This window comes from Marmota monax, unplaced genomic scaffold (assembly GCF_021218885.2).
Source record: "Marmota monax isolate L192 unplaced genomic scaffold, Marmota_monax_Labrador192_F-V1.1 WCK01_AAM20220418_F8-fsc00225, whole genome shotgun sequence".
NCBI classification, from domain to species: domain Eukaryota; kingdom Metazoa; phylum Chordata; class Mammalia; order Rodentia; family Sciuridae; genus Marmota; species Marmota monax.
This window is the reverse complement of record NW_026694524.1, coordinates 2,127,590-2,148,621: the sequence shown is the minus strand read 5'-3', so window position 1 is coordinate 2,148,621 and position 21,032 is coordinate 2,127,590. Positions and strand designations below refer to the sequence as shown.

The following is a 21,032-nucleotide window of genomic DNA, read 5'->3' as shown; positions in this document are numbered from 1 at the left end:
AGGAACAGTAGGCTTATTATTGGGACGCTGCTCTTCTACTCTAAAAGGACTTATGATAAGTCCTGGGGTAATTGATCGCGATTATGAAGGTGAAATAAAAATTATAGCCAGTTCTCCAAAGGGTATATCAGTAATTTCACCAGGAGATAGAATAGCACAGTTACTAATAATACCCAGCCTACATGATAAATTTTCCAGTCGTACTGTAGAAAGAGGTTCCAAGGCATTAGGCTCCACAGGTGTAGATTGGCCTCCGTTGCCCTCAGCCGATCGAAAGGGAGTCGGGTTCAGATCCCCGAATCCGGAAACATGGGTCAGTCGGTCCTGAGAGATGGGCAAGCGCCGTTCCGAAGGGACGGGCGATATTTTTTTTTTTTTTTTTATTCAAAAATATCGCCACTTGTCAAAAGAAACTAACTTTATTTTTAGAACCACACACGCCAAACAAAACAGTCTCTCAGGAAAAACCCTCAGAGCCTCAACTGCCACCACCGGCTTTCCACAAGCCTCTCTCTCCCTCCAAGCTTCTCTCCACCTCCCACAATCCTCCTGCTCTTGAGGCCGATTGTCTGGGTCACGTGGGCGGAGCCAAGAAAGTCCCCCAATGAGCAGCTCCGTGGTCTGAAAGGGCAGGGAAACAGCCCAATGAGCATCACCGCAGAGGAGCCAATCAGCTAGATGTTGCTGGGGCCGAGGAGCCAATCAGGTAGATGTTGCTGGGGCCGCTGTGAGCCAATCATCAGCCGGCAAATAAGATTAAATATTTTATAATAATGTGTAACCAACATGTGAGTTTGGCTTGGTTAAACTCAATTTTAACTTGGTTAAAAGCAAATTTTGTTTTGTTTTGTTTTTTAAACTATAGTCTTGCTCTTAACTTGTTTGCTTCTTGTCAGATTATGCTACCCTTTTTTCTTTTAGAGTTGATTCTATTGGTCAGCTTTTAGATTAGTTCAATTGTTTGGTCATTTTTTTCAGTTTCAGTTCTAAGCCTCTTTTTGGAGGAGCCCATGTCGTAAAGTAGTACATTACATCATCTGTTGCTTGATTAATCTGGGACCAAACATTAAAAAGGATTTCTAGAAGAAGAAAAACAGACATAGAGGCACATGGTAAAATATCTACAGCAAAGAGCTAGAAACGGGTCTTTATAAAGCTGTTCCTTTACATTGCATGCATATCAACCCCATGCCCTAAATTGCCACCTGAAAGGGTACCTTGAACTGAAGAAGTTGTCTTTGGCAAGAATTCTGTACCCTAGAGTGAGAGGAAGTGAAGTACAGAGAAAGGAAAGACTGACAGAAAAAGGTAGCTGAGGGGGGATAACAATGAAGTTTTTAAAAAAATAAAACTGAAGGAAACAAACTATTCTTCCCAGTACAGCCTATAGCCATACCCTGAATACATCCTCCTAAAAACCATTAACTAAGTTTGGCCTATAACCTTTTGTATTCTTTTGAATATCAGAATAGTCTGTGCTACAGGCATAGGATTATAGAAATTAGGTTTCCAAATCTAACTAACAGTTTGATAAGGAAATGTAGTGATAATTATTACGTTTTCATCAAGAATGATTAGGGGAAAGGAGTACAGATGAGTTCAAAAAAGAAATGTTAACACCTAACTAGTAAAGTTTCTTTACAATTCATTTCCCCACAACACTGCACTAATCATAGGTGTTCCCAAAGAGTGTAAGAATTTCCGCTCTCCTGTATGGTCAATACTTTAAGTGCAGTAGGGAAAAAGAATAGTGAATTTAGTGATGATCTTGAAGCTTTTTCGTAGAATGAAAGAGAATAGTGCATAATAAACCTTATGTAGTTGTGATACCATTGATCTTGAGGCTCATCTAGCACAGTGTCTGATAAAAAACACTCTAATGTATAGTTTTGAGCTATCATAATATAAACACACTCTTAGATTGAAAGTTTGGTTTTATTTCCATTAAAGTAAAACAGTTGATGTTAACATGTTGAGTTTATGGACACTTCTGTTTTGAAAAAACTAACAGATTTTTTTTTTAATTTGGCATTTTATTATAAAAACTAGCAGATTTAACTAAGCAGTTCTGATAAATTATGCTTACTAGTGACGCAAAGATTGTCAGAATTCTGAAGGGTTTTGATTAATCAAACTTCAGAAAAACTGTATAAAAACATAAATCTTTCAGTAAGGGAGGGATTAAAATGAAGAGTGAATAGTGAGGGTAAAAGAGGCAGGAGAGGTAATACATTACCAAACATTCATGTCAGTAAACTTGTGCATCATCTTTCTAACCTAGACTCACATTTATAGTACTTTTTGATTCAACCTCACCCTTCTAGCATAGTATTCCTCTAAATATATTCTTTGTACTAGTCACATTGTATTAACATTTCCTTAAAAACGTCCTCAAAGTAATTAGTAATTTTTTTAAAATTTATTTTTTGAACCACTGTGACTTTGTGGGTGCCATTTACTATTTGGTCTGCCTTGTCTTTTTATCTTCACTTTTTAAAATCTTACCTACTTGACTCTGATTATTTCACCAAATCTTTTTCATTGTGTCGTTTAAAAATAATCTCTAAATTTCTGAATATATATGTGTGAAAATATATATGTGTTGTGTGTGTATTATTACTGATTTAGAGCTCGAATATTCTCTTTTTAATTAGTGTGAAATGTTGTACAATTAATTCATTTACCCTTTCATGTATCCCTGAGGGAAATCTCCAGGCTTAGCTTTATTAACCCCAGAGAACTTAAAGTTTATTATGCCTCTTTTCAAGGGTACTAAAACTATGCTAGGGATATTTAGTTAATGATAATAATATTTTTATTACAGTAAAGGGCTTTTAAAAACTGTGTTTTTATAGAAATTTTATTAAAAATAACCGTGTTAACATACATTCAGCACATGCATATGTTTTTTGGAAGTAGTACTGTTGAACTTTTAACTTTCTATCATTTTCTTCTTTAAATTGCTAACAATGGTAGATGTTAAATGAAAATAATCTAAACTGAAAACTCTATAGAAATAATTTTGTTGGTATAAATTTTTTTTCAAATTATAATTTACAATGCCAATGATAGTGTAGACAGCAATATGCACTTTTCATTGTAGTAGAGAATATGCTTAAAAATTATGAACCTTTCTGGCATTGTATCATAAAAGTATTTTATAGTTTTTGGTATCCATTTCTTATGTTCTAAAATTCTCTTGTCAGTCAAAAGTTCTGAAGTCAGCAAAAATTGTATTTGTTGGTGATTTAGTAATTTGTGCTGCAGAGACCAGGTTCTGACTACACTTATTTTGGTGAGATATGAATGCAGTCAATGACAACCAAAATTAGAACCTTACCTATGTTCTCTACCTCTTTCCATCTTCCCCTGTCCCACACATACTTGTTTTATTGTTTCCCCAGTTGAGAAAATCTGAAAAAACACACAGGAGAGAAAAATGGGCAAAAATTAAGAAAGAAAATGAACTTTAATTTATTTGCATAGTGTATTTTGTATTAAATGAGGGGAACTGATCAGTTAAAAAGAATGTGAAGTTTCTTCTTCTCCAACAGGAAGTCCTATCAATTAACTGTAAAAGTGATGGAATCAGTTAATGTCTATTAACCTTAAACCTGTGGCTGTATTATTTAGAATACTAAAAATAAAAGAACACTGTGGATCCTAGGAATAGACTTAGACAAACTGGAGACAATACACCAGAAAATAAAATGGTAGAAAATAAAATGGTTTGATTATAAAATAATAAAATAAATGGTAGAAAATAAAATGGTTTGATTATAGAAAACTTCTAGTTAACACTAAACAAAAAGTAGTTGATAACTGAGTTTGGGTGGTGAGTCTTGAAGGATTTAGAGGGAAGCTGAAAAATGAAAATATTCCAGATCAGCAGAATATAGAGAGAAGAAGCAGTGAAGCCATGGAGGCCTTTGTTAGAATGAAGAAATTCCTGAGGTAGCCAGTTCACAGATGAGGAGGAACAATGTTACAGCATAACAGGAAACAATGTTCAATAGGTTCACAGATCTTAAATGCATCATGGAGGTAGGATTATTATTAAGTTGTTAGGCAGTCACAAGAGCCACATATTCAAGGAAATAAATGCAGATTAGAACAGAGGGAGGAAGTCCTTAAAGAATTTATTTCTATAATTTAGTAATGAGATGCTAAAGATTGGGTCCAAGAAATATTGAATCTGAAGTGAATTTTGAAACAACAACAAAGAAAACTTGATGATTGGTGTGTATATTGGTTGTACCTTGTCCTGGGACTTTTAATAGACATTAAAGAAGAAACAGACCAGATGCAATGGCATACATAATCCCAGTGACTTGGGAGACTGAGGCAGGAGAATCCAAGTTTGAGGCCAGCCTTAGCAATTTAGCAAAGCCCTGTCTCAAAAATGGGGGTGGGGGTGGGGAAAGGACTAGGGATATAGCTCAGTGGTAAAGCACCCTCTGGGTTTAATCCCTAGTATGAAAGAAAAAAAAAATAAACATAAACATAATAGACCCAGCCTAGTCTGTTTGTAGTACATGTTTTTGCTTATCGTAGTACCCTTCCACCCTAGTGTGTTAATGTACATAGAGAATATGTTAAAATAGACCAGTGTTTCTTTGTACCTGTGTGACATTTTGAACCAAATTATAGATATATTTGTGCTGAAGGCACCGATGGACTGAAGGTGTAAGATATCTACAAATATTGTGTTTAGGGAAAAGGCTGGAACAGAATATAAGGTAGAGTAGGAAATATTTCTTCTGAGGGGTTGCTACTGATGTTCTCTGTACCTTCTCCCTCCTTCCCTTCCTCCCTGTACACCCTTTTTTATACCCTCCCTCAACTTCTCTGTTTCTTTATTCCTTCTTCCCTTTTGCTGCCTTCCACTTTTCATTCTTTTTCTTTCAAGTCTGTGACTCAGGTCTGCCTAGGTTTTTATTGGCACATATGGACATTGTTTTGTTCTAAACCCATTCATTCCATCAGATAATTTTCTGACCCTTATCATAAGGTAAGATTATTAGGATATTATAAAGCATTATTTATGTTTTTATTACTACACAATATAATATGCCCAAAGAAAAGTGCATAAATCAGAAGTGTACCTCTTAACTTGTTATTTTAAGGTAGACATTCATATAACATAGACATTCATCACCTGGTTCAAGAAATAAAATATTACCATCAATCCAGAAGCTCCTAAAAGCTCATTTATTGCTGCAGGTGTTCTCTTTCTTTTTTGGGTGTGTGTATGTGTGCGCACATGGGCGTGCTGGAGATGGTGATAAGCATATATTCTATCACTGACCTATGTCCTCTCCCAGCCCCTCTTCCTAAACTTTTGATGTCACGCCCCATAAATGTGTGTTGTCTCCCCCCTTCCGCACGTGTGGGCACTGATTGAGAGAAATAGTAAGCCACCTTTGAATTAGAATGTTAATTTGTCCCAGTTCTTTCCTGTCAGTCCTTTGATCCCTCTCTACTGCCTCAAAGCCTGTGTATATCATATAATAAAACATGTACATATCTACCCACTTAAAAAACCATCTAATAAATGGACACCAAAGGTCTTCTTCCAGAAGAAGTTTAAGTACTATCATAACCAGGTGGAAAGAAGTCTAATGCCAGACCTGTGCTCCATGTCCCTTTGCCTCTTGACTCTCCTGCCAATAAACTCAACCATTTAGAATTCTTGATTTTATAATGAACATGTATATAGCCACACATATTTCTGGAAATAAATAAGGTGTGAATTCACTAAAATAAACTTTCTAAAGACACATGAGGTTTTTTGGTGATGTGATATTTTGAATTTTTTATATAAAAGTCTAGTTTTTGTTTTGAAAGACTCTAAGATTCAAAATAGCCACCATTAAGGTTTTTAATAGTAGAGCTAATTGTTAAAATAACTTTGCAAAGAATATATTAGCTTGTGTTTGGGATAAATTTTAAATTATGTAGAGGTATTTAAAATGACATCTAACATACTGTTACATCTGGTATTATACTTTTAAAATTCAAAGTAGACAGGTGATTAGGTAATGTCAAGTTAAGCAACATAAAATGTATTTGGTGAAAATCCCCCTCCCCCATTTATTCTATTGGTAATCAAAATCTTTATGAAAGATAACAGTGTTAATTTAATGCAGATATAGAGCTAGGACAGCAGACTGAAATAAAGAGCCCAGAAACAGATCCACATGAATATGAACATTTAATTTAAGATAAAGTAACACTGTAGAACTTTTTATTGAGGATGATGTTTACTATAAATGGTATAGGACTGTTGGACATTAGTATAGAAAACATGAAAACTGATGCCCACCTCACAGAATATAAAAGATAAGATACAGATAGATTATAGACCTAAATATGAAAGACAAAAATATAAAGTTTTGAAAACTCTTATTTTTATGGAGTAGATAAGAAACAGAATTAATCTCTCAACTCAAAAACAAAATATTCTTATCTGCCTTATCTTCTTCTCCTCTAAGAAATGCCAGAAGCAATGAAATCAATTCACATTGTGAATTTTACTAAACTATGAAAAAGTGTTTGAATAAATTAGAGTAAATTTATTTTCCTTTCCTCCTTTGATATGCCTTTAAGGCCCAAATCCCCCTTTTAGTTTTTTTTTTTTTCCCTTATGATTTATTCACATCATTTTTATAAAACTGACATTTCCTTTAAAACAGTATTGCATAAAACAGAAATTTTACTGTACTACCAAGCTAAAATTAATGCACGTGTTAAAAAGTTAAGCTATCTTATGTCTATATTCTTTCAGGGCAATTAAAGCATTTCAGGAGGTGCTTTATGTTGATCCCAGCTTTTGTCGAGCCAAGGAAATTCATTTACGACTTGGGCTTATGTTCAAAGTGAACACAGACTATGAGTCTAGTTTAAAGGTAGGTTGTTGGGTTTTTTTTTTTTTTCCAAGATACAATGTCTCATTTCTTTCTTTTTTTTTTTTTTTTTGTTGTTGTTGTTGTTTGTTTGTCGTTAAATATTAGAACATTGAGAAATGTTGGAATTTATATTGGCACTTTAAAAGAAAATTTGAAAATTTAGGTGATGGAACTATTTATCATCTGTGAACCAGAAGATATATAATGTTGGGTTTCAGGATACAAAGTAGTTATAATGCTAAGGTTTTCATGGTAACTAATTATATTGTTAAACCTGCATTTTGTTTCTAAGTTTTGACTAAGGTCTGTAATCAGAAAAGGGTGATGCACATCTGAGTACCCTCTTAAGTGATTTGCCCCTGTAGAAGTCAAAAGCAGCTACTTATGATTCTGTATCTGTGACCCAATCATTAACCATTCTTTGCATGATCTTAATAAAAATATGTCCAACTTTCCAGCAGGGCATGTTTTATGCCTGAATTGTAAAACGGAATATTCTCAAGGCCTGTGAACTGCTGGTTTGTAAGCATAAAGATTGTTGGGAAAAGATAATATGTTGTTGATTAAGTATCTTACTTCCTACCTGTGGAAGTTTGATATTTCTCCAATTTTTCTTTCTTCATTGAGTTTCCTGTGCTCATTGCATGCTGTCTTGATTCTAAAGGTATGTGTGTGTGGGCAGGGTAAAGCAGGAAGAATAACTTTACAGTGGGTTATAATTTAAAGTAAGAAGGAGCTACTGAAGTCTTTTTTTTTTTTTTAACTACTTAAGATTTCCTAATTGTTTCGATTTTTAGTGTAGAACATTTTATATATATATATATATTATATATATATATATATATATATATATATTTTACCATTTATGAGTTTTTAAAAAACAATGCGGATGGTAGGAAAAGAGAGAGACACACAACCCAAAGTAGTAAGACAAGTAAATTGTGAAAAATGTAGCTCACATTGTTTGAAGGTAAGTGCAGTTGAGAAATAGGTCCTAGGCTAACTGTAAACGGTATGGGAGAGTAAGGGCTGCCTGGAAATTAGCAATTTTCCTCATGCTTAGAGCAGCTAACTGTGGGATGTCCAGTGGATTTGAAATGAAAAATAAATTCAGATATGCTGCCTTGGATATTTTAACATCTCCTTTACAGTTTCCATTAGCTATCAAGAACTCTTAACATGTCTTATGTTACAAAATAAACTTATTTGAGCAATTCCAGTATTGTGACAACATGCCTATTATGTTGCAAAAGGTTATTTGGTAGCAGTTTGGTAAATGTTGCTCAGGAAATATATTTGGGGAGGGGGCAATTAATCAGATGTGGCCTGAATTATAGAATTTGACTACCTCTGAATACCAGTACAGTGGTATCTTAAATAATTTTATGGATGCAAATCTGTTTTCACCAAGGTGGCAATATTTAAAATCCCTTTAATGAGGGGAAATAGTACTCCATAACTAATTGAAAATGTCCCTGCTTCACTTATGCTGAACCAAAACATTTCTGTATGCCACTTTTATTTATTCAAGAATAAGTGAAACCGGGGCTGGGGTTATAGCTCAGTGGCAGAGCACTTGCCTCACACTTGTGAGGTACTGGGTTTGATCCTCAGCACCACATTAAAAAATAAATAAATAAAATAAATAAAGATTGTTTCAATCTTTAAAAAAGTCTCAAAAAAAAAAAAAGAAAAAGTTAAACTCTGACAAACATTTAAGTCATGGTGATCTTAGCATTTATTAAAAAAAAAACTTGGTAGCTTTCTTATGACTTTCATTTGTATGAACATAGAAAAGAATTGTAAGAATCCTGATATTTCTCTTCCTTATAGTATGAAGGTTTCATTTAATGTTTTTTTAATCTCATCATGACATAGGCTCCCCCCGCCCTGGCATTGGCTTTTTAAGCCTCCTTTGTCCAGCATTCCTTGTTTATTTTAAGGAGAATTTGGGGCATCAATGTTTTTAGTTGGGAAGAAGGTATTTTGGTTTATGACTATAAGTACTTAGTCATGTGTGAGGGGGAGGTAGGAATCAGAAGGAATGATAGGCCTATTTCCCCTTAGATTGCTTCCAAATTTCCTGACTAGTACTTTTCTTTCATCTGGATAAATGTGGAACTTCTATTGACCTTTCCACCATGTTAAGCTGTTTCCTAGCACAGTGTGTTGGTATAGGTGCTTCTTAGGCTACAACCTCAGGAACTCCAACACAAGCTGGCTAAAATGACAAAAAATAGTAGCTTCAGGATTGGTTGATTCATCTGATCTAAGATTTCATCAGGTATTCATTTTCTTTTCAGTTCTGTATTGACTTATTCAGATAACTGGTTGCTTTCTTTGATAATGTAACATAATAATACTGTCTACCTCACAAGAGGTAAGATGGTTGCCATATGCAACCAAAGTGTAATGTTTCCTTTTTCATGTCTTATATAGAAAGACATCATAGAATACTGGCTTATGTGCTTATCATAGTGCTTAATAAATGGTAATGATCATCATTTCATGGAAGAAAAAGATCCTGGCTTCCTGTTGATCTCTTCAAAAATATTTCCCCTTGTATCTCATTGGCTAAAAATAGGACACCTGGCCATTTCTAATTGATTTCCTTTTCAAAGGAGATGCAATTACGCTTTGATCAGGTGTGACCAGTGTTTGAGCAGGGTTCAAGTGTTCAATATGAAATATACTGTTTGTATTTAATGGAGGAGTGAAAGTTAAGTAAAAAGGATATTTCATTGTGGGGGGGTGATGTGAACAATCTGTTCCTTATGGATCAGGTCATCTCTTATTTCCTTTCCCTCTGCCTGAAGAGGGATGTAACATATAAAATACTTCTTAGATGGTAACATATTTAAATAAAATAAAATTTATTTTCATAATAACTTTATTCTTTTTACCCACATAAGAAATGTATCCCAGGGTGTCCTGTTTTCTTTTTTTTTTTTTAATTGGTTGTTCAAAACATTACAAAGCTCATGATATATCATCTTTCATACATTTGACTCAGTTGGGTTATGAACTCCCATTTTTACCCCAAATACAAATTGCAGAATCACATCGGTTACACACTCACATTTTTACATAATGGCATATTAGTGACTGTTGTATTCTGCTACCTTTCCTTTCCCCTACTATCCCCCCTCCCCTCCCCTCCCCTCCCATCATCCTTCTCTACCTCATCTGCTGTTGTTCAATTCTCTCCCTTGTTCCCCCCTCCCTTCCCCTCACATCTTCTTCTATGAAATTTTGTGTAACATTGAGGGTCTCCTACCATTTCCATATGCTTTCCCTTCTCTCTCCCTTTCTCTCCCCCCACTCGTCTTTGTTTAATGTTAATCTTTTCCTCATGCTCTTCCTCCCTGTTCTGTTCTTAGTTGCTCTCTTTATATCAAAGAAGACATTTGGCATTTGTTTTTTAAGGATTGGCTAGCTTCGCTTAGCATAATCTGCTCTAATGCCATCCATTTCCCTGCAAATTCTATGATTTTGTCATTTTTTTATTGCTGCGTAGTACTCCATTGTGTATAGATGCCACTTTTTTTTATCCATTCATCTATTGAAGGGCATCTAGGTTGGTTCCACAGTCTAGCTATTGTGAATTGTGCTGCTATGATCATTGATGTGGCAGTATCCCTATAGTACGCTCTTTTAAGATCCTCAGGGAATAGTCCGAGGAGGGCGATAGCTGGGTCAAATGGTGGATCCATTCCCAGCTTTCCCAGGTATCTCCATACTGCTTTCCAGATTGGCCTTACCAATTTGCAGTCCCACCAGCAGTGTACAAGTGTACCCTTTTCCCCACATCCTCGCCAACATTTATTGTTGTTTGACTTCATAATGGCTGCCAGTCTTACTGGAGTGAGATGGTATCTTAGGGTGGTTTTGATTTGCATTTCTCTGACTGCTAGAGATGGTGAGCATTTTTTCATGTACTTGTTGATTGATTGTATGTCCTCCTCAGTGAAGTGTCTGTTCAGGTCCTTGGCCCATTTGTTGATTGGGTTATTTGTTATCTTATTGTTTAATTTTTTGAGTTCTTTGTATATTCTGGATATTAGGGCTCTATCTGAAGTGTGAGGGGTAAAAATTTGTTCCCAGGATGTAGGCTCTCTGTTTACCTCTCTTATTGTTTCTCTTGCTGAGAAAAAACTTTTTAGTTTAAGTAAGTCCCATTTATTTATTCTTGTTATTAACTCTTGGGCTATGGGCGTCCTATTAAGGAATTTGGAGCCTGACCCCACAGTATGTAGATCGTAGCCAACTTTTTCTTCTATCAGACGCAGTGTCTCTGATTTGATATCTAGCTCCTTGATCCATTTTGAGTTAACTTTTGTGCATGGCGAGAGAAAGGGATTCAGTTTCATTTTATTGCATATGGATTTCCAATTTTCCCAGCACCATTTGTTGAAGATGCTATCCTTCCTCCATTGCATGCTTTTAGCCCCTTTATCAAATATAAGAAAGTTGTAATTTTGTGGATTGGTTTCTGTTTCCTCTATTTTGTACCATTGGTCCACCTGCCTGTTTTGGTACCAGTACCACGCTGTTTTTGTTACTATTGCTTTGTAGTACAGTTTGAACTCTGGTATCGCTATACCTCCAGATTCACACTTCCTGCTTAGAATTTCTTTTGCTATTCTGGGTCTTTTGTTTTTCCATATGAATTTCATGATTGCTTTATCTATTTCTCCAAGAAATGGCGTTGGGATTTTAATTGGCATCGCATTGAACCTGTAAAGAACTTTGGGTAATATCGCCATTGTGATGATGTTAGTTCTGCCTATCCATGAACAGGGTACATTTTTCCGTCTTCTAAGATCTTCTTCTATCTCTCTCTTTAGGATTCTGTAGTTTTCATTGTATAAATCTTTCACCTCTTTTGTTAGGTTGATTCCCAAGTATTTTATTTTCTTTGAGGATATTGTGAATGGAGTGGTTTTCCTCATTTCCATTTCAGAAGTTTTGTTGCTGATATACAGGAATGCCTTTGATTTATGCGTGTTGATTTTATATCCTGCCACTTTGCTGAATTCATTTATTAACTCTAGCAGTTTCTTTGTAGACCCTTTTGGGTCTGTTAAATATATTATCATGTCATCCGCAAATAGTGATAATTTAAGTTCTTCTTTTCCTATTTTTATGCCTTTAATTTCTTTTGTCTGTCTAATTGCTCTGGCTAGTATTTCAAGAACTAAATTGAATAGAAGTGGAGAGAGAGGGCATCCCTGTCTTGTTCCAGATTTTAGAGGGAATGCCTTCAGTTTTTCTCCATTTAGGATGATGCTAGCCTGAGGTTTAGCATATATAGCTTTTACAATGTTGAGGTAAGTTCCTGTTATCCCTAGTTTTTCTAGTGTTTTGAACATAAAGGGATGCTATACTTTGTCAAATGCTTTTTCTGCATCTATCCAGATGATCATATGGTTCTTGTCTTTAAGTCTATTGATGTGGTGAATAGTATTTATTGATTTCCGTATATTGAACCAGCCTTGCATCCCAGGGATGAATCCTACTTGATCATGGTGCCCAATTTTTTTGATATGCTTTTGTATTCGATTCGCCAGGATTTTATTGAGAATTTTTGCATCCAAGTTCATTAGAGATATTGGTCTGTAGTTTTCTTTCTTTGAAGTGTCTTTGTCTGGTTTCGGGATCAGGGTGATGTTGGCCTCATAGAATGAATTTGGAAGAGCTCCTTCTTTTTCTATTTCTTGAAATAGCTTGAAAAGTATTGGTATTAATTCTTCTTTGAAGGTTTTGTAAAACTCCGCTGTATACCCATCCAGTCCAGGGCTTTTTATGGTTGGTAGTCTTTTGATGGCTTCTTCAATTTCTTCCTTTGTTATTGGTCTGTTTAAATTGTGTGTGTCTTCCTGACTCAATCTGGGCAGATCGTATGACTTAAGAAGTTTATCGATATCTTCACTATCTTCTATTTTATTGGAATATAGGGTTTCAAATACTTTCTAATTATCTTCTGTATTTCTGTAGTGTCTGTTGTGATATTGCCTTTTTCATCCCGTATGTTAGTAATTTGAGTTCTCTCTCTTCTTCTCTTCATTAGCATGGCTAAGGGCCTGTCGATCTTATTTATTTTTTCAAAGAACCAACTTTTAGTTGTTTCAATTTTTTCAATGTTTTTTTTTTTGTTTCAATTTCGTTGATTTCTGCTCTAATTTTAATTATTTCTTGTCTTCTACTACATTTGCTATTATTTTGCTCTTCCTTTTCCAGGTTTTTGAGGTGTAGTGTGAGTTCATTTATTTGTTGGTTTTTTCTTTTTTTGAGGAAAGAACTCCAAGAAATGAATTTCCCTCTTAAAACTGCTTTCATTGTGTCCCATAGATTCCGGTATGTTGTGTCTGTATTGTCATTTGTCTCTAAGAATTTTTTTATCTCCTCCTTTATGTCTTCTGTAACCCATTGTTCATTCAGTAACATATTGTTCATTTTCCATGTGATGTAGGATTTTTCCTTCCTTCTTTTATCATTGATTTCCAGTTTCATTCCATTATGATCAGATATGGTGCATGGTATTATCTCCACGCCTTTATATTTACTAAGAGTTGCACTATGGCATAGTATATGGTCTATCTTTGAGTAGGATCCATGTGCTGCTGAGAAGAACGTGTATCCACTTGATGATGGTTGATATATTTTATATATGTCGGTTAAGTCTAGGTTATTGATTGTGCTATTGAGTTCAATAGTTTCTTTATTCAGCTTTTGTCTAGAGGATCTGTCTAATGGTGAGAGCAGTGTGTTGAAGTCACCCATAATTATTGTGTTGTGGTCAATTTGACTCTTGAACTTGAGGAGAGTTTCTTTTATGAACGTTGCAGCACCATTGTTTGGTGCATAGAAATTGATAATTGTTATGTCTTGTTGGTGGATGGTTCCTTTTAACAGTACATAGTGTCCTTCTTCATCCCTTTTGATTAACTTAGGTTTGAAGTTGATTTTATTCGATATGAGTATGGCCACTCCTGCTTGCTTCCGAGGGCCATGTGAGTCACATGATTTTTCCCAACCTTTTACCTTCAGCCTGTGTATGTCTTTTCCTATCATACGAGTCTCCTGAAGGCAGCATATTGTTGGATTTGTTTTTTTGATCCAGGTTACTAGCCTGTGTCTCTTGATTGGTGAGTTTAGGCCATTAACATTTAAGGTTACAATTGAAATATGATTTGTACTTCCAGTCATGTTTATTTATTTATTTATTTTAGTTTGGCTAGTTTTTACTTTTTGGTTATTTTCCTCCCCCTTTACTGAGATACCTCCTGCTGTTAGTTTTGGGCACTATTTTTCAATTCCTCTTCTTGTAGTATTTTGCTCAAAATGCTTTGCAGTGCTGGTTTTCTGGCTGCAAATTCTTTTAGCTTTTGTTTATCGTGAAAGATTTTAATTTCATTGTCAAATCTGAAGCTTAATTTTGCTGGATACAGTATTCTTGGTTGGAATCCATTATTTTTCAGCGTTTGAAATACATTGTTCCAGGATCTTCTCGCTTTCAAAGTCTGTGAGGAAAAATCAGTCGTTAACCTAATTGGTTTACCCCTGAATGTAATCTGCCTCCTTTCTCTCGTAGCTTTTAATATTCTCTCCTTGTTCTGTATGTTGGCTATCTTCATAATTATATGTCTTGGAGTTGGTCTATTACGGTTTTGAATGTTTGGGGTCCTGTAGGCTTCCAGGATTTGGCAGTCCATTCCATCTTTCATCTCTGGGAAGTTTTCTAGAATTATTTCATTTAATAGGTTGTCCATTCCTTTGGTTTGATTCTCTGTGCCTTCTTCTATCCCGATGACTCTCAGATTTGGTTTTTTTATGACATCCCATATCTCTTGAATAGATTGCTCGTGGGATTTAAGCATCTTTTCTGTGTTGACTATATTCTTTTCAAGTTGATAAACTTTGTCTTCATTATCTGATGTTCTGACTTCTACTTGATCTAGTCTATTTGTAATATTCTCGTTTGAGTTTTTAATTTGGTTTATAGTTTCCTGCATTTCTAGGATTACTGTTTGATTTTTTTTAAGATCTCTATTTCCTGGTAAAGCTCGTTCTTTGCTATTTGAATTTGTTTGTTTAATTCATTTTCAAAATATACTTTTATTGCTTGGACTTGCTGTCTCATGTCTTCTCTAATATTCCTTTCCATCTGAGTTAGGTATGCCTTGAGTTCTTTCCCTATCCCTGTTTCTGATGCTTCTAGGTCCTCCTGTAGATTTAAGTTGTCCTGCATTGTTTGTATTCCTTTTTTCCCTTGTTTTTTCATGATGTTCACGCTACTTTCCAGTTCTATTTGATTGTTGTGTTTGTGCTCTCGTTTATAAATTTGTTTTGGTTTTTTATATCTCTGTTATCTCTCTTTTGTGTTGGTAGACTATGCTTGCTAATGTGGATTCCGCTGAGAAGGAATTCTCCAGTGACGTCACCTCCCTGCTATGGCGGGCCCCAGGCTCCTTACTGGGGGGTCCGAATGGAGGGGTTGGACTGGACTATATCTGGTTGGTTTCAGCTCCTGGACGCCGGCGGCCGGGTGGTCTCCAGCCACCCAGTGGCGCGGGAAGCCAGCAGGTGATTAGTCGCCGGCTGGCAGGCGGTCTCCAGCCGCCCAGTCGCGCAGACAGCGGGTGGGCTGTCGCTGGCGGGCGGGTGATATCTAGCTGCCCAATCGCAGGGTCGGTCGCCAGCGAGCGGGCGGTTTCCAGCTGCCCAGTTGTGCAGGCAGTGGGCGGATGATTGGTCACCGGCGGGCATGCGGGCTGGCTGTCACCGGCGGGCGGGCGGGCGGACCCCAGCTGCCCAGTCGCAGGGGCAATGGGCCGGCTGTCGCTGGTGGGCGGGCGATCTCTAGCCGTCCAGACGCAGGGGATCTCTAGCCGTTCAGACGCAGGGGCAATGGGCCGGCTGTCGCAGGCGGGCGTGCGGTCTCCAGCCACCCAGTCGCAGGGGCAATGGGCCGGCTGTTGCTGGTGGGTGGTCAATCTCTAGCTGCCCAGTCGCGCAGTGGGTCAAAGGCGGGGGGCGGACTCCAGCCACCCAGTCGCGCAGGCAGCCAGCGGGCGTGCGGTCTCCGGCCGCCCAGTTGCAGCGGCAACGGGCCGGCTGTCGCTGGTGGGCGAGCGATCTCTAGCCGCCTCGTCATGCGGTCGGTCACCGGTGGGCAGGCGGTCTCCAGCTGCCCAATCACGCTGGCAGCCGGTGGGCGAGCGGTCGCCGGCGGGCGTGCGGTTTCCAGCTTCTCTGTCGCAGAGGCAATGGGCCGGCTGTCGCTGGTGGGCGGGCGATCTCTAGCCGCCCAGTCGCAGGGGCAATGGGCCGGCTGTTGCTGGTGGGCGGGCAATCTCTAGCTGCCCATTCGTGCGGTCGGTCAAAGGCGGGGGAGGACTCCAGCCACCCAGTCTCGCGGGCAGCGGGTGGAGTTTCTCCAGCCGCCCAGTCGCAAGGGCCTGGCCTCTAGTCCCCTGGTTTCTCCTGCTAGTCCTGGTTTCTCCTGCTAGACCAGTTTTCCCCTGAGTGATGCCTCTTGGCAGTTCAAACTGTACTCTGGGCCTGCCGTTTGTTGGGTGTGGAGGGTGGCTATTGACACCCCCCCCCCACTCTATTGTTTTCATTTTTTCCGCTTGCCCCTCCCCCCCCAGCGCTGGCAATACAAGTTTCGTTTTCCCAGCTGATGGGAAGGGGAGTTGAAGGTCGGGTGTCTCTAGTTCTCCCCGCGTCTTTCTGCAGGTTTGCTCTGATAATCCCTCCCCCGGAGAGCCTAGGAGAGATTTTTTGCGAATTCCCCGCTGTATGGGAGAGGAGTTGAGTAACACGCACCGGTTTTATTGTTGCAATCTGTCGGAGAGTGGCGGTGGTTACTTCAGCTCTCCAAGATGGTGGCCGCTGGTTTCCTTGGTGGAGTTTCCGTTGTGGGGGATAGAGCTGTCCTGCTTCCTTCCCCGTCTGAAATCCCGAACTCAGCCCGGGGCTCCATGAGTGCTCAGGCGGCAGGATTCCACAGAATCTGCAGGAATCTCCCTGCTTGCTGGTCGCTTCTCGGCGGCTCCCCGCCTTCTGTAGCCACTGGGCGGGCCGCGCGGATCAGTCAGCCCGGATCTCCGGTCGCACAGTTGGCTCGTGTATGAGACTCAATTACCGGACCTCGGTGCTGGAAATCCTTCCTCTAGGTTTCGGTGCACCCCCATTTTGCTGTAAGTTCCTAACAAGATAGTTTTTTGTTGTTCTAACTCGTTATTCACCCGCGCAGTGGCGGGGTGTGATGCACTCTATTCGTGGCCATCTTGGGACTCCTCGGGTGTCCTGTTTTCTGTCTATCATACTGGTAATAACATTTCTCACAAAAATGTATCGTGGTGTGTGAACATCTCTTAGAGCAAGCAAATTTGGTTTTGAAATTCTACCCTGCCACATACCACATAACTAAGTGTGTAACCTTGTGTAAGATTCTTACTCTTTCAATTCTGTGTCTATAAAAACCAAATCATCATATCTTCCTCACAAGACTGTAAAAGTGAATACACACACATATTCTGTATCTTGCAAACAGTTTTTTACAACCATCCTTTAGTTCTCGGTTTACCCTCTAAAACTCCTCTAATTTGGGGCCATTATAGAGATTTTTTGGGGGGGGAAATTCATTTTCCTGTCTTAGAATTTAATCTTTTATATTTCTTGTCACTCTTCTCCTTCCCAGAAATGTGAAGTTAGTGCTGAGCTTCCTTTTCAAAAATATGGTGTCATTTTCCCATTAAGTTTCCCAATAAAGATTTCATGTGATTACAGTGAGTAAGAGATACCAATTCTTTTTTTTTAAATTTTTTTTAAAGAGAGTGAGAGAGAGAGAGAGAGAGAATTTTTAATATTTATTTTTTAGTTATCGGCGGACACAACATCTTTGTATGTGGTGCTGAGGATAGAACCTGGGCCGCACGCATGCCAGGCGAGCACGCTACCGCTTGAGCCACATCCCCAGCCCAAGATATACCAATTCTTATTTTGTGAACTAGTTTAATGTTATCTGAATCAGAGCCCATTCTGAGGTGACATGTCGTTCTACTTGGTATTTTATTGTTGCCATTATCTGCTTTAGAAAATATCTCCCTGCGTGAGTCTAGTTGACCATTTAACTCCATTCAATTTATTCAGGATTTTATTTCATTACCTATTAATGATGATTACTTACATTTGTTATATATTTGAAGCAGTATGCTATCATTTTTTTTTAATTTTTTATTATTTTTTATTATTACAAATTTCTTGACATATCATATTCCACAATTTGATTCAAGTGGGTTATGAACTCCCACCTTCACCCCATACACAGATTGCAGAATCACATCAGTTACACATCCATTGATTTACATATTGCCATACTAGTGTCTGTTGTGCTCTGCTGCCTTTCCCATCCTCCACCCTCCCCCCTCCCCACCTCTCCCCTCCCCTCCTCTCTCTACCCCCTCCACTGTATAACCCTGAGGGTCTCCTTCCATTACCATGCAATTTCCCTTCTCTCTCCCTTTCCCTCCCACCTCTCATCCCTGTTAAATGTTAATCTTCTTCTCCTGCTCTTCCTCCCTACTCTGATCTTAGTTACTATCCTTATATCAATGAAGACATTTGGCATTTGTTTTTTAGGGATTGGCTAGCTTCACTTAGCATAATCTGCTCTAATGCCATCCATTTCCCTGTAAATTCTATGATTTTGTCATTTTTTAATGCAGAGTAATACTCCATTGTGTATAAATGCCACATTTTTTTTATCCATTCGTCTATTGAAGGGCATCTAGGTTGGTTCCACAGTCTTGCTATTGTGAACTGTGCTGCTATGAACATCGATGTAGCAGTGTCCCTGTAGCATGCTCTTTTTAGGTCTTTAGGGAATAGACCAAGAAGGGGAATAGCTGGGTCAAATGGTAGCTCCATTCCCAGCTTTCCAAGAAATCTCCATACTGCTTTCCAAATTGGCTGCACCAATCTGCAGTCCCACCAGCAATGTATAAGTGTACCCTTTTCGCCACATCCCCGCCAGCACTTTTTGTTGTTTGACTTCATAATGGCTGCCAATCTTACTGGAGTGAGATGGTATCTTAGGGTGGTTTTGATTTGCATTTCTCTGACAGCTAGAGATGTTGAGCATTTTTTCATGTACTTGTTGATTGACTGTATGTCCTCCTCTGAGAAGTGTCTGTTCAGGTCCTTGGCCCATTTGTTGATTGGGTTGTTTGTTCTCTTATTGTCTAATTTTTTGAGTTCTTTGTATACTCTGGATATTAGGGTTCTATCTGAAGTGTGAGGAGTAAAGATTTGTTCCCAGGGTGTAGGCTCCCTATTTACCTCTCTTATTGTTTCTTTTGCTGAGAAAAAACTTTTTAGTTTGAGTAAGTCCCATTTGTTGATTCTAGTTATTAACTTTTGTGCTATGGGTGTCCTATTGAGGAATTTGGAGCCCGACCCCACCGAATGTAGATCGTAGCCAATTTTTCTTCTATCAGACGGCGTGTCTCTGATTTGATATCAAGCTCCTTGATCCATTTTGAGTTAACTTTTGTGCATGGCGAGAGAAAGGGATTCAGTTTCATTTTGTTGCATATGGATTTCCAGTTTTCCCAGCACCATTTGTTGAAGATGCTATCCTTCCTCCATTGCATGCTTTTAGCCCCTTTATCAAATATAAGATAGTTGTAGTTTTGTGGATTGGTCTCTGTGTCCTCTATTCTGTACCATTGGTCCACCCACCTGTTTTGGTTCCAGTACCATGCTGTTTTTGTTACTATTGCTCTGTAGTATAGTTTGAAGTCTGGTATCGCTATACCGCCTGATTCACACTTCCTGCTTAGCATTGTTTTTGCTATTCTGGGTCTTTTATTTTTCCATATGAATTTCATGATTGCTTTCTCTATTTCTACAAGAAATGCCGTTGGGATTTTGATTGGCATTGCATTAAACCTATAGAGAACTTTTGGTAATATCGCCATTTTGATGATGTTAGTTCTGCCTATCCATGAACAGGGTATATTTTTCCATCTTCTAAGATCTTCTTCTATCTCTCTCTTTAAGGTTCTGTAGTTTTCATTGTATAAGTCTTTCACCTCTTGTTAGGTTGATTCCCAAGTATTTTATTTTTTTTGAAGATATTGTGAATGGAGTGGTTGTCCTCATTTCCATTTCAGAGGATTTGTCGCTGATATACAGGAATGCCTTTGATTTATGCGTGTTGATTTTATATCCTTCCACTTTGCTGAATTCATTTATTAGCTCTAATAGTTTCTTTGTGGAGCCTTTTGGGTCTGCTAGGTATAGAATCATATCATCTGCAAATAGTGATAATTTAAGTTCTTCTTTTCCTATTTTTATGCCTTTAATTTCTTTTGTCTGTCTAATTGCTCTGGCTAGTATTTCGAGAACTATGTTGAACAGAAGTGGAGAGAGAGGGCATCCCTGTCTTGTTCCAGATTTTAGAGGGAATGCCTTCAGTTTTTCTCCATTCAGAATGATGCTAGCCTGAGGCTTAGCATAGATTGCTTTTACAATATTGAGGTATGTTCCTGTTATCCCTAGTTTTTCTAGAGTTTTGAACATAAAGGGATGCTGTACTTTGTCGAATGCTTTTTCCGCATCTATCGAGATGATCATATGGTTCTTATTTTTAAGTCTATTGATGTGGTGAATAACATTTATTGATTTCCGTATATTGAACCAGCCTTGCATCCCAGGGATGAATCCTACTTGATCATGGTGTACAATTTTTTTGATATGTTTTTGTATCCGATTCGCCAGAATTTTGTTGAGGATTTTTGCATCTAGGTTCATTAGAGATATTGGTCTGTAGTTTTCTTTCTTTGAAGTGTCTTTGTCTGGTTTAGGTATCAGGGTGATGTTGGCCTCATAGAATGAATTTGGAAGTTCTCCCTCTTTTTCTATTTCCTGAAGTAGCTTGAAAAGTATTGGTATTAGTTCTTCTTTAAAGGTTTTGTAAAATTCTGCTGTATACCCATCTGGTCCTGGGCTTTTCTTAGTTGGTAGTCTTTTTATGGTTTCTTCTATTTCCTCAATTGATATTGGTCTGTTTAGGTTGTCTATATCCTCCTGACTCAATCTGGGCAGATCATA

At 38.1% G+C, this 21,032-nt stretch overlaps 1 protein-coding gene across 7 annotated transcripts in view; it reads left to right on the top strand.

The window, feature by feature from the left end:
- Kdm6a (lysine demethylase 6A) overlaps nucleotides 1–21,032 on the top strand; it is a 256,255-nt gene that overhangs the window by 154,434 nt on the left and 80,789 nt on the right. For all 7 annotated transcript variants that reach the window (XM_046420182.2, XM_058571463.1, XM_046420179.2 and 4 more), the window contains one exon: nucleotides 6,788–6,908. In XM_046420182.2, coding sequence (XP_046276138.1) covers nucleotides 6,788–6,908 — 121 coding nt within the window. The remainder of the gene's footprint in view (nucleotides 1–6,787; nucleotides 6,909–21,032) is intronic.